Genomic DNA, 18,008 nt, shown 5'->3' with positions numbered 1-18,008 from the left:
GACTGAAGAAATGTAGAGCGGCTTGATGAGACGGGTCACCGGGATGCAGTGCCTATCAAGCAAAGAGGCCAGAATAAAATTTCCGGAAGAACCAGAGTCCAAGACAGCCACGGCAGAGAAGGAGGAGTTGGCAGGAGAAATCCGTACGGGCACAGTGAGACATGGAGAAGTAGACTCCGTACCCAGAGACGCCAGGCCCACATGAGCAGGTTGCGTGCGTGCATTTTCCAGACGTGGAGGACGAATAGGGCAATCCACCAAGAAATGTTCGGTACTAGCGCAGTACAGACATAGATTTTTATCCCTACGGCGAGACCTCTCTTCAAGAGTCAGGCGAGACCGATCTACTTGCATAGGCTCCTCGGCGGGAGGCACAGGGGTAGATTGCAAGGGATACCGTGAGAGAGGTGCCCAGGGATTAAGGTCTTTTTCCTGGCGGAGTTCCTGGTGTCTTTCCGAAAAACGCATGTCAATGCGGGTGGCCAAATGGATAAGTTCATGCAGGTTGGCAGGAATCTCTCGTGCGGCCAGCACATCTTTGATGTTACTGGATAGGCCTTTTTTAAAGGTCGCGCAGAGAGCCTCGTTGTTCCAAGATAATTCGGAAGCGAGAGTACGAAACCGGATGGCGTACTCGCCTACTGAAGAATTACCCTGGACCAGGTTCAGCAGGGCAGTCTCGGCAGAAGAAGCTCGGGCTGGTTCCTCGAATTGCGGGGGAGCTGCCTACTATTGCGGGGGAGCTGCCTACTATTGCAGGGGAGCTGCCTACTAATCTGGGGGAACTCCCGACCTAATGTGGGGGAGCTGGCAATCTAATGTGGGGGAATCTAATCCAATGAGCGGAGCGCTGCATTTTACCAGAAGACGGGGAGAAGTCATTTTCGGTATCGGTTTCGGACGGACATTTTTTTTTATTTCGGTTTCGTTTCGGTTCTGAAATTTCCATTTCGGTGCACCTCTAGTTATAACTATATAATATTTTCAGTTAGAGATGTTCAGGCTTTTAGTCCTAAATGACTGATAAGCAACAACTGTGTATAAATAGAAAAAAAATAAAAATAAATGCAATGTGTTAGTTTCCCAACCAGTATGTCTCCAGCTGTTGCAAAAATACTGGTTAGGAAACACTGCAATATGTTATTACAGCATACATTATGTGTGAACATAGCTTTAGGCTGACTTTACATGTTGAAAGCAAGATTCATGTACACCTACAGAAAAGCAATGATTTAGAAATGTGACTGAAGTTAAATGTGTAATTACATACATCCTAAAGCAAATATAGATTAAAAACGGCCAATTCTGAATCTTGCAGAATAATGAAAGAGTAAAAACGTTTCATACAACCATATATTTAGTCAAATTAAACAGAAGATTTAAAGTGCAAGAATTTAGACAAATGCACTGCAATAAAAAGGTTTTACTGTGTTACCTGAGGAGGTGGTGACTGACACAGGAATCACTGTCCTCTTATGGCATGCAAGAGTACCCGTCTCCAAATAAAACTTTTAATATAGTGTTCCTTGTGTAATTAGCAGACACTTTCCCATTCACTTCCTTTTAAAATTATTAACATAAATGTTTAAAATGTAATATTAAAAAATGGCCACTAGGTGGCTCTGTTCTATTCCCTGCCATAATTATTACAGTGAGTTTGGTCTCCTCCCGGCCTGGCAGGAGACCAAACTCAGGAAGTGCTTCTGGCTGCACAGAGCTTGATTGACAGCTGCACAGAAAATGAAAGCTCCACAGATTCTCACAGAAAGCTGCACAGACTGAAGGTTGCATGAGAGCTTCACTGATAGCAACAAAGACTGAAAAATGCACATAGCCTGAGGTCTTCTATTCATCACAGCTCTGCAACCATGTGAGGGTGGAAGTGGTCCCCCAGCAGGCTTCAGTGATGTCATGCCTTCTGGGAAACACCCACTTTCTTCTGCTGGGAGATTGCACTAAGTGAGCAAGGAGAAAGGTATGATACACAGCTTTTTAAAGCTCTGGATTTTTTTTAGGCATGTTAGGAGTAGTTAGGGAACATAGTCTGAGTTAATTTACAACAGTTTATTTGGTGACAGGTACTTTTTAAAGTATACCGAGCCTTAAAGATATGATACCTTATCTTCTAGATATCATAACATTGGTACCATGTAAGCTATAGTATGCTTTCAATTTCTCTTACTACTGCTAACAGTTGTTCAGGATTTAAAGGAATACTCAACTACTATAAATGGGTACTGACAGATATAAAAACTTTTTATATGTTGTATACATCATGGCAAAACAATCATTTTTCTATACTTCTTTAAAGTGTTTTCACGTTTTATTAAAGAAAGCTGCCTTTGAAAATCCCACCGCTAGGGCCCCCGTACCACCTGGGACATTGATGAGTCCCACAGCATTAGCTTGTCCAAGGGTCATGGAGACGAGAGGGGATAGACAAGGCTGCAAGAGGAACACAGCCTGCAGAAACACTGCTGTAACACAGAGTTTTAGCAATCATGTGCCTCCAGCTGTTGAAAAACTTCAACTTCAAGCATGCCTAAACAGCCAAAGGATGTCTGGCATGCTGGGAGTTGTAGTTTTGCAAAAGCAGTAGGCACAGAGCTGAAGGCAACATTGCTTTAAAAAAGAACTATCCAAACACTTTACCTCCTACTATTCCAAAACTACAAGTCCCATTACAGGACTGGTAAAGGTTGACACACATGAGAGACATAGGAACATATAGAACAGACAGAAAATGTATGCATAAAAAACTACTGTACTTTTAGCACTAAAACTTTGCAATAATTACGGAAGATGTAAGTTATACACTCACCATATTGTCCTTGGTGATAGAGTACAGACAATCTCCAATAATCATTCCGCCTCTCTGTGTAACATGTACAGTATAAAACCAGAGAGGCACTAAACTTAGGCTCTGTCAAGTTTAGTCCCTTAGTGACCTGGGGCTCTCCTGCAGTGTCTCCCCTGCTGTTACTATACTATCATTTATTGTAATAGAATTGTAGTAAGTGTATTAATATATAGTTAGTATAAACGACCTGTGAGAGGTCATCTAAAGGACCTGTGAGATGTCACATGTTATGTTTATGTTATCACATGATGTTACCCAGAGGGCACCAGGTTAACACATGACCCGCAGCTTGACCAATGGGCTTTGGCTCAGCCCTGCCTCTATATAAGGGTGCGGCCATTACAATTCTGGTCTTCTCTTATGCTCCCTGCTGAGGAACAGTCAAGATCAGATGTCTCAGTGCTAGTGTCCAGCTACCTGGAAGGCCTCAAATCTACAGTCATTCCAGTAAGTCCAAGTCTATGTCTGTTGTCACTGCCTACAGTCTAACCAAACCTAAAGTCAAGCATCTTAAGTCTATTAAAAGTTGAATTGATCCCAGCAAGCTGCAATGTCCTTCTGTTTTCCTGGCCACTTCTCTGGGATTCTGGCCTACCTGTGAAGATAATAACACCTGATTTAACTCAGTAAAGCCTCCATTAAGCCATAACTTGGTTGTGGACTCTCCTTTCACTGCCTAGCCATTGAAATAGCACAAATACCGGTTGTGTGGTTCCGGTACCCAAAAAAACTCTGGCGTCACGGACATTAGGGGTTAACAACACCTTGCCCCTGGGGTTAGTACCATCTTGCCCCCTCTACCTACACCGCTACACCCCGTGGTCCTGCCATCACCGTGGGTCACCACAAAAGTGTTACAGAGCAGAGCTGCCAGGCTCCAGCAGTTAGTCAGCAGAGTGAGGGTGAAATTTGAGTCAGGACAGTGCAGGTAAGAGAGGGATATGCCCCCTCCAAAAGAGGGAATGGAAAAGACAGCAAGCAATGTTAATATTCAATTTTTTAGTGAAATATGGGTATTAGAGACATAAAAATTATATGTACATGATCAGGATTAGGTACTGAGTAACATATAACAGTTTGTTTTTGTTTTTTTGTGGGATCTGTCAGGTATGCTTTAACCCCTTAAGGACCAAGGACGTACCGGTATGTCCTTGGTCCTGCTCTTCTGATATAACGCGGGGTTACACAGTAACCCCTCGTCATATCACGGTGGGCCCGGCGTCATAGTGAAGCCGGGACCCGCCTCTAATAGCGCTCAGCGCCGATCGCGGCGCCACGCGCTATTAACCCTTTAGCCGCGCGCTCAGAGCTGAGCCGCGCGGCTAAAAGTGAAAGTTCCCGACTAGCTCAGTCGAGCTGTTCGGGATAGCCGCGGCTAATCGCGGCATCCCGAACAGCTGACAGGACAGCGGGAGGGCCCCTTCCTGCCTCCTTGCTGTCCGATCGCCGAATGACTGCTCAGTGCCTGAGATCCAGGCATGAGCAGTCATGCGGCAGAATCGTTGATCACTGGTTTCTTATGAGAAACCAGTGATCAGCATAGAAGATCAGTGTGTGCAGTGTTATAGGTCCCTATGGGACCTATAACACTGCAAAAAAAAAGTGAAAAAAAAAAGTGAATAAAGATCATTTAACTCCTCCCCTATTAAAAGTTTGAATCACCCCCCTTTTCCAATAAAAAAAAAACACAGTGTAAATAAAAATAAAAATAAACATATGTGGTATCACCGCGTGCGGAAATGTCCGAATTATAAAAATATATCATTAATTAAACCGCTAGGTCAATGGCGTGCGCGCAAAAAAATTCCAAAGTCCAAAATAGTGCATTTTTGGTCACTTTTTATACCATTTAAAAATGAATAAAGTCCTATCAATCAATAAGTCCTATCAATGCAAAAATGGTACCGTTAAAAACTTCAGATCACGGCGCAAAAAATGAGCCCTCATACCGCCCCATACACGGAAAAATAAAAAAGTTATAGGGGACAGAAGGTGACAATTTTAAACGTATTAATTTTCCTGCATGTAGTTATGATTTTTTCCGGAAGTCCGACAAAATCAAACCTATATAAGTAGGGTATCATTTTAATCGTATGGATCTACAGAATACATATCAGGTGTCATTTTTACCGAAAAATGTACTACGTAGAAACGGAAGCCCCCAAAAGTTACAAAACAGCGTTTTTTTTTTTCAATTTTGTCGCACAATGATTTTTTTTCCCGCTTCACCATAGATTTTTGGGCAAAATGACTGACGTCATTACAAAGTAGAATTGGTGGCGCAAAAAATAAGCCATCATATGGATTTTTAGGTGTAAATTTTAAAGAGTTATGATTTTTTAAAGGCAAGGAGCAAAAAAAGAAAATGCAAAAACGGAAAAACCTCCGGTCCTTAAGGGGTTAAACTCATCCCCTATCTGCAATGCCTCCATAGTTACATCTCTCTGTTCAAGGCCCCATTTAGTACCTGCAGCCATTATTTGCAGGTGAAGATACCGCCCTAACGTGTTTTAAACCTGCAGGTAGTGGCTGGGGGAATGGTAGGCTAATGGGCCCTCTGGGAGTAGGATTCTGATACTTAGTGGTGGCTACTTACTTGTTTTGTTTACAGTATATGAACTTTTTGCTTATCCACTGGTTCGGTTTACATTGGGGACTGTGCAATATAGACTTTTTTACCCTGTATACCAATATAGCCCGGTAACATTTATTGCACCTGCGCGTAGTCACTTTACTCCCTTGTATGTTTATTTGCCGAGCAAAATGTTGGTTGCTCTGTACAATTCCCTATCTGCCATTTTTCTGCAGTTGTTTTGTTGTTGCATTGAATTTTTTTTATATTTTACATTGTATGTCTATATGTTAATAAAGATCATGATTTTGCATAATTTTGTATAGTCTGCCCTTATTTTGTAGGATTTGTGTTTAGTGCTATATGGGGCAGCATACCTCTGTGGTGCTAGATTTTTGTAGGATTTATGTCTAATTAATGTGAGGAAACTAAAAAATTGCTTGCCCAGAGTCCAATCAAAATTAAAGATGGGCCTGCCTCAGAGTTACTCACAATCCTGTCCTTCAGGCAGGTTGTCTCGCTGCAGCATGTTGGACATGTTCACGTGGGGCACTTAGCACTATGCTACCTACCTTCCAGCAGCCAATTCTCTCTTAAAGTTGCAGTAGCTACTAGCCCCAGCAGACCTGAAGGGGTGACAGAGCCAGGATCTTCAGCCCCAATAGTGTGGCAAGTAGTAAATTAGAGGTCTGAATATCACACAAAAAAAATCAATGCATTCCCATATAATGTCTGTCTTCTTGAGATGTCACATGTTCCTTTTCCCAATTTACACAAACTCCTCATCCCACCAATACCCAAACCCCCTGTGACTGTTGCCACCCTATTTGTTACTATTACTGTATCTACTGTCTAGCACCCCAAATACTGTACAACAGATATATTTTTGCCAAAAAAGTAGTGCCACACAACATCCTTGAAAAGCTGTATACCTGATATTGCCCCACAAATAATTCTAAGTTTATATGGCAGAATTTCCATGCAGAATCAGGAGGAAACATTGAAGTCAATGGGAATTTCATCCAGAATCTGTGTTCAGCATAAGAAATTCAGCATCAATTCCACACAAATTCCACAGAGAATCTGCAAAACTGCCAAAAATCTGCTTTCCACCATGTGAACATAGCCTGATAGTACTAAACAGTCCACCATATTGTGCTGCAGACAGTAGTTGTGCCCCAGTTGGTAATAATGTACCACACAGTAAAAGTGCGCCCCTTTGTACCCCATGTTGAGATTGCTCCCCATGCCCTCCCTCCTTATATAACTCGTTATGTAATACATTTAGCCAACTTGAATGGAAGAGTAATATGCTATATAGTTATTAAATGAATCCCTCCCGAAGTCTATATATAATCTGATTAAGTAAGATCCTAATACAAGTGCCCATAATAAGATGGAGATGATGGGGACATATGCTACTTTAATTAACACATGTATCAGTTCTTTATCCCATACAAAACAATAAACCTAAAAGCAGTTTTACATAACCACTGAGAAGTAAGAAGACCAAGAAGCTGTAACATCCTGAATGCCATCAAGTCTGGAAGAAAGGAGATATAGCTCAAAATGTATTCCAATATAACTACAGCTGACCTTAGCGAAAACTTCACGGCAAAGCCTACAATATTCCCCAGATCTGGATATAGCATTTTGGCATTTCTCATGTTTTTGAATGCAGTATTTTCCATTTTTAATAATTTGCTAGTGATTTTAATAACTCTAAAATATCCACAACTCCGCAATCCCATAAATATTTTTATTTTGAACCTATCCTTTTCAGACCTATTAATGACATTGTGTGGAACCACCATAGTAGTCAGTACCAATTACCACGGCTATTTTTACCTGGGTGAAAAATTCTGTGTTTTCCAAGGATTTGCTGTCAACTATTTTGGTAAGTTATCAAAAATATTTGTGTGTATTTTTTAAAGAGTATGTATAGTAAATACACTGATTGTAAATGATACAATTAATGTCAGATGTAAAAACGCTGTTATTAAACATAAACAATTGTTGGCAACCAACTGATCAGCACTCAATGGCTTTTTCTAAGGATAGCGGACACAATGGTATCCTGAGGATGGGCCATCAGTAATAGTAGCCTTTATGCATATTTTAGGGCGGTCAGCTCACCTGTCCGACATTTTGGTCAAACAATCCTCCACAGCAAAACTAAATAAACTTACCTTAATGTATAATATTACATTATTATTATAATAGATGTTTTTCCTTTATACCTATATGAATTGTTTTAAAGCTCACTCTTGGGCTATTCATCATGAAACAAATGTGATGGATAGAGGTGACTAGTTATGTTATGATAGTTAGATCAAAACTTAAGGCTAAAGCAGCCAGAAGCACATAGATTGTTTGTATTTTTCAATTTTTTCCATTTTATCCTACACTTTATGTTTGACATTTTATTAGAATCTCAATAAATATCCTTCTTTTATCCATGTGTTGGGATTGTTAATCTTAAAATCTGTGATAAACATTTATCTATCCTGAGATAAATAGGCAGGCTGGATGGACTACTACATACAGGCTCCTAAACTAATAAAGAGCCAAAATAAAGCCTAGACCCCGAGGGTCCATTCACTGTTGTAGCACTGCTCCACTTATTCCCACCCCTGGCACTCTTATTATGATCAGTCACTATTTACTGACACTGTAGACATGATCACAGCAGTGATGGAGACCCAGAGAGGTGTCAGTGCTGCTAGTACTAGCCGGCATTCCATCACCAATCTGACTGGTGCTGCTGTTTGTTGTCTTATAGCTATATATATGTATATTTCGTAAACTAGTGGTGGCCCTTCCCCTTGTGGCTAGGCCCCTCTTATGTTTGTTGGTGAAATAATATGTCTTATAGCTATGTTGTTCTTGAGACAATCGAAGAGGAGCTACACAACAAGATAACCGTTGATATGGTGCAGGCAAGTGGTAAGCCTGAGTCAGTGGCTTCCATAGGTAGCAGAAAGAAGATCACTGCAGCACTATAAGATATTAATAAAGAATGTGTAGCTTTTAATTCATTGTAATATAATATTCTACATGAAATCAAGAATATTGTTTGGGGATATATAGATATAAATGTGTTTTCTGAGGCAAGCACATATATCTTTATAGCCTCTAGAGGTGCCATTGGTGGGTCTCAAATGTTCATGACTTATCGGGGGAGGGCACCATTTGTCTTATCAGAGTATGCCACCACGTTCTTTGTTCAGACTCTGCCCCAGACTAAATACAAACCCCTGGTTCTGGGATAGATACCTCAGACCACCAAATCTGGTGACTGCCCAGACTGTAAAATACATACTGAACCAAAAATAACTACCTATCTGTAATTCCATGTTGTCAAAACTATAAAGTTTTCTAAATAAACATAACAGACTAACCTACATTTTTATGGACTCTCACTTCTTCCTCAATGTCCCCACATTACATTCTCAACATAATGCCCTTGAATCACAAAGACCCCAGAAATAAAGAGGTAGTCCTGCAGTAAAATAAAGAATATGGCAGCATCTCTTACATCATCCACCACTCCAGCGCCAATGCCTTGTTTACATTACAGCTCGGCAATGATGATGTGCCATACTAACTGTAAACAAAGAGTTACAGGTAACAACAGAAGCATCAATGCTGTAGAATTTACCAGGTATTTATTTTCAGTTTTTTACTCCTGGACAGTCTCTTTATTCCAGATCCTTCTCTTTATAGGGTTTTTATTTGTTGGGCACTATAAATAGCAGAAAAGATACTTTGTTTGCAGACTGTCCGTAAATTTATGCACAGTGTGCAAGCCTGTTGTGTAGCATCTATACATACAGAATAAGACTAGACACTAAGAAATATACTCAGCATACATTACACACCTTATATGAATTATCTTCCGGACTTTTCCGCTTTGTAGCCTTGTAGCTCTGTTCCCCTTCCATATATGTGGGCCTATATAAACACATGCACAGTAATACAGAACTGGTGTCAGGTTGGCCAGGGAAAATGCAGCCCTGAGCTCACCTAGACCACTGTCCCCGCCTTTTGGGGTGCCCACCTCATACTTGTCTACAGTTTTAGGAATAGTAAAGTCCAATACAATAAACAAACACTGAAAAGAAGTCGGAAAAGCAGGTCAGGACACAATGGGTTAACAGGCAAAGAAGTAGATACAAAACAAAGGGTCTAAACAGACAAACAATACAAAGGTGATCAGACAGGCTGAATCCAAATCTAGAGTGCTCGCTGTAGAAATATAAAAAACAGACAAATCGGGTCAACATACACGGCTTAGATTGAACTAGGAGCTAGTGCAGAAAGAAAACAAACACAGGAAAGGAGTAACAGACTGACTATATATATATATATATATATATATATATATATATATATCCAACCTAAGAAGGGAGTGGATGCTGAGGCCACATTGACAGGCCACAGGTAATTGGCCTGTCGCCCATGCCCTCTGATTGGCCTGGGCGTTGTCACAGCAACAAAGATGCATCGGCCCAACTTATATTTGTGGGGTTCACAGAGTAACATTTGTGTTGGTTCACCACCCTGCCATGTGATCTGCCATGTGATATACCCTGCAGAACCCTCAACAGTGCCAGTAGCCATCACACTACCATTTCAAAGAGAGACATTGGATTTGTCAGGGACTAAGTGTTCAGATCCCCACCGATCATAAGAATGGATCGGGAGAAGCTTCTCTTCCTGGCTTTCTGATCTCTCACTCTTGCTGCAGGAAACAGATTCTATAGTAAGTCTATAGGGCCAGTCTCCGACAGTGAGATGGAGAGAGCAGCTTCTTATTGTCCGTGTGGGTCTGAACACCCAGACCCCATATAATCAAAACCTTTGACAAATCAAAAGTTCTTCAAAATAACAGTAAAACTTTGTAAAATTTATACACTTTCTTTGGCACAGTGTCAATTCTAGCTATTACATACTATTCTGTACTTCTCGTGTCCATGTCAGTATAAAACAAACAAAAAATAAAGAAATGAACAAATAAAAAAAAGAATCACCACATAACTGCATACTTTCCCCGGCTATATATAGAGAGATTGTTGGTGGTCTGAAGACTCAGACCCTAACCCATCCATACTTTTGATGCTTTTGATAAATGTTTTTTTTTTTTGAATGACAGGTACATTTGAACATACAAGGCAGTATTATTTAAGAAATACATAGCTATTATCTGTAAAAATATAACTTAGAAAGACATGCTGAATAATATCTATATGAAAATGCACATATGACTTACTGTCCAACACAATACTGTTATGTGCAAGTTTTTTCTTATGTATTTTTAAACCTTACGTGCTTATTACAGGCTTTTATTTCCAGGCTGCTCAATTAAAGCCTTTCTGCATACAGTTCAGTATATATGCTCCCTCTAGTGGCGACTTATTTTCCAATATATAGTACTGAACTTACTAAGTTCACTAAACTGTGTATTCTATACATTTAAACAAGATAAACTATTTTCTAACTGTTGTGTTTTCAATGATCCCATTATGTTATAGGAATTGTGTCCCTCTGGTCCTTGACGATTCTAGCCTACGAAAGATACAATGTGGTCTGTGAGCCAGTAGGAGCATTGAAGTTCAGCTCTCAGAGGGGTTATCAAGGCCTGGCATTTATCTGGCTCTTCTGTCTTGTATGGGCAATAGCACCACTATTCGGCTGGAGTTCATATGGACCTGAAGGTGTTCAGACTTCTTGCTCAATTGGCTGGGAGGAGAGGTCCTGGAGTAACTACAGTTATCTGATCGCCTACTTTCTGACCTGTTTCATCATTCCTGTAACCATAATTGGATTTTCATATGGAAGTATAGTGCTCTCATTGTATAAGGTATAGTGTCATATACAGCAACACTGTTTTACTAACCTTTTTTCATACATGTTTATAAATGCATTGCACAAAACTAGAATATAGGTTTGGATATTTAATTGAAAGAAAAAAAACAGAACAGTATTCATCTTCAGCTGCTAGTCTTGTATTATGATATATCTTAATTTTAATCATTATCATGTTAATAATAAAGAGTAACAGGATCCTAAGGCCAGATTCATATAGGCCAGTCAGTAGCCGTCCTGATTGGGAATACTGGATGCAACAAGCTGGATCTTTTGTATCTGACGTGACATCTGTTCACTAATTGGCTGTAATGTGGCATAACAGTGCAACCTATAGATCATCCAAAAAAGTTGTCCTCCAGCGTAGTTTTGGCAGTTTAAAAATTGTAGCTTGAAGCGTTTTTATGATTCAGCACGTGCATGTCGGCGGGCACTATGCTGGATCACTGGGCATATGGGAACCCAGCAGAATAATCTGGTGTGGATCCCCTTCTAAATTCTAAGAATATGATATGTCACCATAGAATTTTGTGACTTCATAAAAGTATAAGAGCCATTTGTAATGCTGCTATTTGGCAACCACCAGCATACCAGTGCCCTTGTTCTTACCAGCGACGTGCGACATTCTGGTCTGTTGTGTGTCTTGCTGCTCTGTCCACTAGGGGTCGCCTGTGAGCACTAGCTATTTTTATAGAGCTGGTGTGCGATCCCTAGTCGTGCCCCTTTCAATCTGTGTAAGGCACTCCCTATTTATAGAGGCCAAACCTGCTGTTCTGGGTCTCAGCAAGTTTGTTGTTTGTGATCTGCTAGGTCTCTGTAACTTACCTGTCCTGAAGCCTGATCTGTCTGCTGTTCCTGGTTCCTGATCTGTGCCTGTTTGTTCCGTATGTACCATACTTTGTTAATAAACACCATTATCAGCATTGCTGTGTCTGGCGCTGTGTCAGTTTTGCCCCATTCTGCCTGCCTAGCCGGCTACCATTTGCGGCACAGTGGGTCCACACCAGTGGGGGCATTACAGAATTCAGGTGCTTCAGAACTTTTTTTTCTTTTTTTTTTTTTAAATAAATGAAACATTCATGTAGAAGCTGATGGATCTCGCGTAAGGGGGCAGTCTATCAGGACCCCACAGGGCAGCAATTTAGCTTCAAGCCCTGCACTTCAGTAGATTCTCATGTTAAAGATGTAGAAAACGCAACAAAAGTACAAATGATATGTAGACAAAGATATATGAAGTTTCCACTGATGTGTATGAAACAAGATTGAATGAATGATTATAACACTTTGCTGTCATTGCTATGGCAACAGAAACAGCCAAATTTAATTTGCACGTTTAGATCTAAGCACTGAGACATAGAAACAATGTATAACCATTTATTGTGTTTATTTTCCCATAGCTGAACAGGAAAATAGAGGATCATGGGGGAAAGACAAACAGAGCAGAAGAGCTAAGAGTAGTATTGATGGTACTTTTCATGGTGATTGCCTTCCTTATATGTTGGCTGCCATATACAGTGTTTGCTCTTATTGTCGTCATTAAACCCACCTTATATATTTCTCCTCTGGCTGCAACTCTGCCAACATACCTGGCTAAGACAAGTCCTGTCTACAATCCAATCATCTATCTCTTTCTAAACAAACAGGTAATGACACAATATTATCTTTACCTAAACCTCTGCTGTAATATAGGATTTACAACTTTTACCAAGATTATATGTATTAGAAAACATTTTTGTAGACGAGTGTTTTTCAACCGGTGTGCCGCAATAGGAGTGCTGCTAACCGATGGCACTTTACACTGTCTGTGGCCCTTATGTGTAAAACTGTAGCTGTGTTTCGCCTCCTGTTCTTTGGTTTTACCTAGTTACATAGTAAGTACGATTGAAAAAAGACGTATGTCCATCAAGTTTAACCAAGTGGGTGAAGGGAAGGGGTATGGGTGAATGAAGGGGAAGGAATTATATATTTCTGCATCAGTATTAATGTTATTTTGTTTTAGTAATGTATGTTACCCTGTTTTGCAGCCCTCAACTGTTTCTGCTGTGATCAGTTCCTGAGGTAGAATGTTCCATAAATTTACAGTTGTTATGGTAAAGAAGGTGTATTGCCACTTTAGACTAAACCTTTCCTTCTCCAGATGGAGGAAGTGCCCCCTTGTCCTTTGAGGGGGTTTTACCTGGAACAGTTTTTCCCCATATTTGTTGTATGGGCCATTTATATACTTATATAAGTTTATCATATCCCCCTTTAAACGTCTCTTCTCAAGACTAAACACATGTAATTATTTAAATTTTTCCTCTAAGCTGTTTCATGCCTCTTGTTAGTTTAGTTGCGTGTCTCTGTACCCTTTCCAGCTTTATAACTTTTATTATTTGGTACCCCAAACTGAATAGCATATTTCAGGAGAGGCCATACCAATGCTTTAAAAAGGGGTAGCATTATGTCCCTGTCCTGCGTCCATGCCTCTTCTGATACATGACAATATCCTGCTGGCCTTAGAAGCAGCTGCTTGACATTGCATGCTATTCTGTAGAATATAATCTATAAGTATAACCAGCAAGCACACCAAAGGACAAGGATGGGGAACTGAGCTACAGTTTTAGTTTTGTAAATAAACTTTATTAACAGGAGCATTTAGAAAAGTACATACATTGTGCTCAGGTAAAATAAAAGCACTTCGCACATCGAGAAAGCTACATTCAGTAGCATACACAATGTATGAAGTACATGTAAAAAATCATGCAAACATCTCCTGGGTTTTTAGGAACATATGGTGAGAACTAGAGTCGAGCAGATCTGGGGCAGTGGGTCCTCGGCTACATCAAGCTTCAAATGTCCATATCATGGGACTCCAACAGTCATAGAGCAATACATAAGTAAAAACAAAACTTTCGGAACAATAAAAAATGACAAAAAAAAAACAAAAAAAAAAAACAGCAGACTTATGGGAATCTTTTATGTGCTTAGAAGAAGTCATGTGCTGTGTGACAAAAATGGCTCAAGGCAACACCCTAGTTGAAATGGCGTGGGGGATGGATGGTTTGGATCTGATTGATAGCTCAGATGAGAGCCTTTAGTTGAGCTAAAGTTTTATGGAATGGGGATGCAGACAAAATGTAAGTGCCTCCCAGGAGAATCCTACCTACAGGGGGAGCAAGCTACCTCCAGAAGGAAAACTACCTTCTGGGGGTCTTACTTACAGGGGAGGAGTAAGCTACCTACATGGGGTAAACGACCTGCTGGGGGTCCTACTTAAAAAGGAACTACCTACATGGGGTCCTACCTGCATGGGGTAGGGGGGAAATACCTACAAGTAGTCTACTATTTGCAAGGAGGTCCTACCTACAGGGCGGGCAAACAACATAAAGGGGAAAAATTAGCTGCAGGGGATCCTACCCGTGTGGGAGCAAGCTACCTAAAGGGGGAGCAAGCTACCTACAGTGAGCAAACTGTCTACAGGTGGGACTCCTACCTACACAGGGCAAGCTTCCTACAGGGGAGGCAAACTGCATACATCCATACACTCATACACATTGTACCTAATGCCTTTAATAAATTATCTGTGTTTATTACCAGTGTAGAAGTATTTATAAAATTATTGATATAAAGACAAGTCAGGAAGTCAGGTCTCCAAAGGTGCCTATACAGTTTTCAAAAACTGTCTGCTGAATGTCTGTCGGCTGGCAGTTATCTCTCCAGTTTTTCCCATGAACATTCGGCATGGTTGAACGTTCATGTGTTGAAGGGGAGGGCTAAGCTGCAGATAGACTGCTCTGGCTCCAGCTTATCCATCCCTGAACAGGTGGAAAAACATACAGCATGCCCTACGCTTCTCTCCAGAGTTTGGAGGCCACTATACTCTTTAGACAGTCAGCTGAACCCACCAGCAAGTTCAACTAACTTTAGTATAAGGTTTATGGATACCTTTACATAGCCCCTAAAGGCTTTAAGTACATCACCCCAGTGGCTGGTGACAAAGCAAGGTGGCAGTTTAGGGAGGTAAAACAACCTGACAGGTTCCTCTTATATAGATAAAACAAAGTGTAACATTGCTTTTCTCTTCAGTTCCGCAGTTGTGCTGTTAAGTTGTTGACTTGTGGCCACATTGACCTGTCTGCACCAGAAGAAGTTACCATCTCTATGGCTGAACCAGTGGAAAGCCAAACCCCTGCTAAACCCAATCAAGTTGCACCAGCTTAGTAAACACAGAATGATGAGATTCAGCAATATGATTTATTGTCTGTTTTGTACAGTAAAACTGATACAATTTGCACTGATTGATATTAGATCTGTTGAGAAATTTATAAAGCAGATTTTTTTAAATTAAGTTTGTCATTATACAGCAATCGTAACTACACAATCAACAAATGACTATGTGTAATAAACAACATCATTTTATTCAAGAATAATATAATTGTCACATTTATTATATTCACACTAATAACTAGAGATGAGCGAAATTTTTAAAAATTCTATTCGGCCGAATCTATGTTAAAAACGGCTATTTCTGGACTACAGAGAGCCTCAGTAGGGGTGTAGAGAGCTTTGCTTTGTTTTAACACACATATGGAGTGTGCTGTGGTAGTGAAATAATACTGTTATTCAGTATGATATGCAGATTACAGGCATCACTTTTTGAATCACTGCCGCAGAGCGGCACAATGACAGAGCCTGGGGGTGGCATCAGTATGAGGAGACCAGATAGTGGCTGAATGACACAGAATGGAGGTGTTGGCAGCATGAGGAGACCATATAGTGGCTAAATGACACAGCGTGGAGGTGTTGGCAGCATGAGGAGACCATATAGTGGCTGAATGACACAGCTTGAATGTGGCTGAAGCATGAGGAGACTATATAGTTGCTGAATAACAAAGCGTGGAGGTGATAGCCGCATGAGGAGACCATATTGTGGCTGAATGACACAGCGTGGAGGTGTTGGCAGCATGAGTAGACCATATAGTGTGAGTAGACCTCTGTGGGCACGTGGTCATAGTTCGTTAGGCGGGGCAAACTGGGACATCCCTGTTTCCCGAAAGATCTTTTTGGGACACAGGAATGTCCCGGTTAGCTTTCTGCGGCCCCACGTTAACTTTAAAAATGCAGGGGCCACCGGGAGGTAGCGCACGCAGGGACATCATGGTAAGTTACCAGCTACAATTCAGCTTCGATGCTCCGACCACCGCTCCTCCGGTCCTGGGAATAATTGCTACAGTAGATCATGACCCCTGACCGGAGGAGCAGTGGATGGAGCACTGTGAGGCAGTACACAGACATACAGCCTCCAGCCATACACTGTATATGGCTGAAGGCTGTATGTCTGTGGGGGAACTATACTGCACCTAATGTGGGGGGACCACAACCTAATGTGGGAGAACTGCAACCTAATGTGGGGGAACATACTGCCAACCTTATGTGGGGGAACTGCCAACCTAATGTGGGAGAACTGCAACCTAACGTAGGGGAAATGCAACCTAATGTGGGGGAACTATACTGCCAACCAAATGTGGCGGAACTATACTGCCTACCTAATGTGGGGGAACTACAACCCAATGTGGGTGAACTATACTGCATACCTAATGTGGGGGAACTACAACCTAATGTGGGGGAACTGCTACCTAATGTAGGGGAACTGCAACCTAATGTAGGGGAACATACTGCCAACCTAATGTGGGGGAACTATACTGCCTACCTAATGTGGGGGAACAACAACCTAATGTGGGGGAACTATACAGCCTACCAAATGTGGGGGAACTGCAAACTAATGTGGGGAAACTATACTGCCTACCTAATGTGGGGGAACTACAACCTAATGTGGGGGAACTGCAACCTAATGTGGGGGGAACTATACTGCCAACCTAAAGTGGGGGGAACTATACTGCCAACCTAATGTGGGGGAATTATACTGCCAACCTAATGTGGGGGAACTGCAACCTTATGTGGGGAACATACTGCCTACCTAAGTTGTTTTTCTAAACTTAAACCTCAGTATTCTGATTTAATTGCTGTGCTGGCACTTTGAGGGAAAAAAAGTTGACGTGCATTATGGTTTGGTTATTCGGGCTCAAAAAGGTTTGCCATCACTGATGTAGTGGCTGAATGAGACAGCCTGTAGGTGGTAGCAGCATCAGGAGTTTTCAAAAAGTGACCAAGTGACAGAGTGGTGTGGTGGGAGGCAATACCAGTACTCGGTGACAAAGGTGGGTGAAAAAGATCTGATGCAGAGGAGTGTTTGTAACTGGGGAGCAGCGCCTTAAATCATTTTGGCACTATCCATATTTGTGAAGTGTTGGTGCGGCACCATGGCCAATCTACTCTGATGCATCAGGCATTGGTGGTTGGAAATCCTGGCTGATCCATGCCTGATTCATCTTCACAAAGGGGAGTGTCTACACATTTTTCGTGGACAGACGAGTTCTCCTTGGGGTGACTATGGCCCCTATTGCACTAAACACCCGCTCTGATGGCACACTACTGTTCTCCTCCAGTTCAGACCCCACACGGCTCATGTGGCCGTGAGATGTAGGCGCCACGTCTCCAGTGCCCTGACCAGCCATCGTTTCCAACACGTATTGTAAGAAATGAAGCAGTGGAATGACGTTGTTCATCCCGTAATCCTGGCGACTTACTAATAATGTGGCTTCCTCAAAGGGCCTGAGCAAACATCAGGTGTCACGTATGAGCTGCCACTGGTTCACCTTGAAGTTACAC

General features: G+C 41.4%; 1 protein-coding gene across 1 annotated transcript; it reads left to right on the top strand.

Annotated features, from left to right (window-relative positions):
- Positions 1-7,001: 7,001 nt before the first annotated feature.
- On the top strand, positions 7,002-16,535 carry LOC130367459 (pinopsin-like). The gene is made up of 4 exons (XM_056569879.1): positions 7,002-7,329; positions 10,967-11,295; positions 12,698-12,943; positions 15,366-16,535. The coding sequence occupies exons 1-4, from the start codon at positions 7,002-7,004 to the stop codon at positions 15,498-15,500; spliced, it is 1,038 nt and encodes a 345-aa protein (XP_056425854.1). The 3' UTR covers positions 15,501-16,535.
- Positions 16,536-18,008: the final 1,473 nt, after the last annotated feature.

The sequence above is a fragment of the Hyla sarda genome, chromosome 4, assembly GCF_029499605.1.
Source record: "Hyla sarda isolate aHylSar1 chromosome 4, aHylSar1.hap1, whole genome shotgun sequence".
NCBI lineage: Eukaryota > Metazoa > Chordata > Amphibia > Anura > Hylidae > Hyla > Hyla sarda.
This window is presented reverse-complemented; position numbering and strand designations above follow the sequence as displayed.

What these genes read in the sequence shown, in the direction of transcription:
- LOC130367459 (XM_056569879.1), top strand. Translation starts at nt 7,002, where the DNA reads ATGTATTCCAATATAACTACAGCTGACCTTAGCGAAAACTTCACGGCA. An exon ending in ATTTGCTGTCAACTATTTTG is followed by an intron (nt 7,330 to 10,966) that starts GTAAGTTATCAA and finishes ATTATGTTATAG; the next exon opens with GAATTGTGTCCCTCTGGTCC. An exon ending in ATCTCTTTCTAAACAAACAG is followed by an intron (nt 12,944 to 15,365) that starts GTAATGACACAA and finishes TTTTCTCTTCAG; the next exon opens with TTCCGCAGTTGTGCTGTTAA.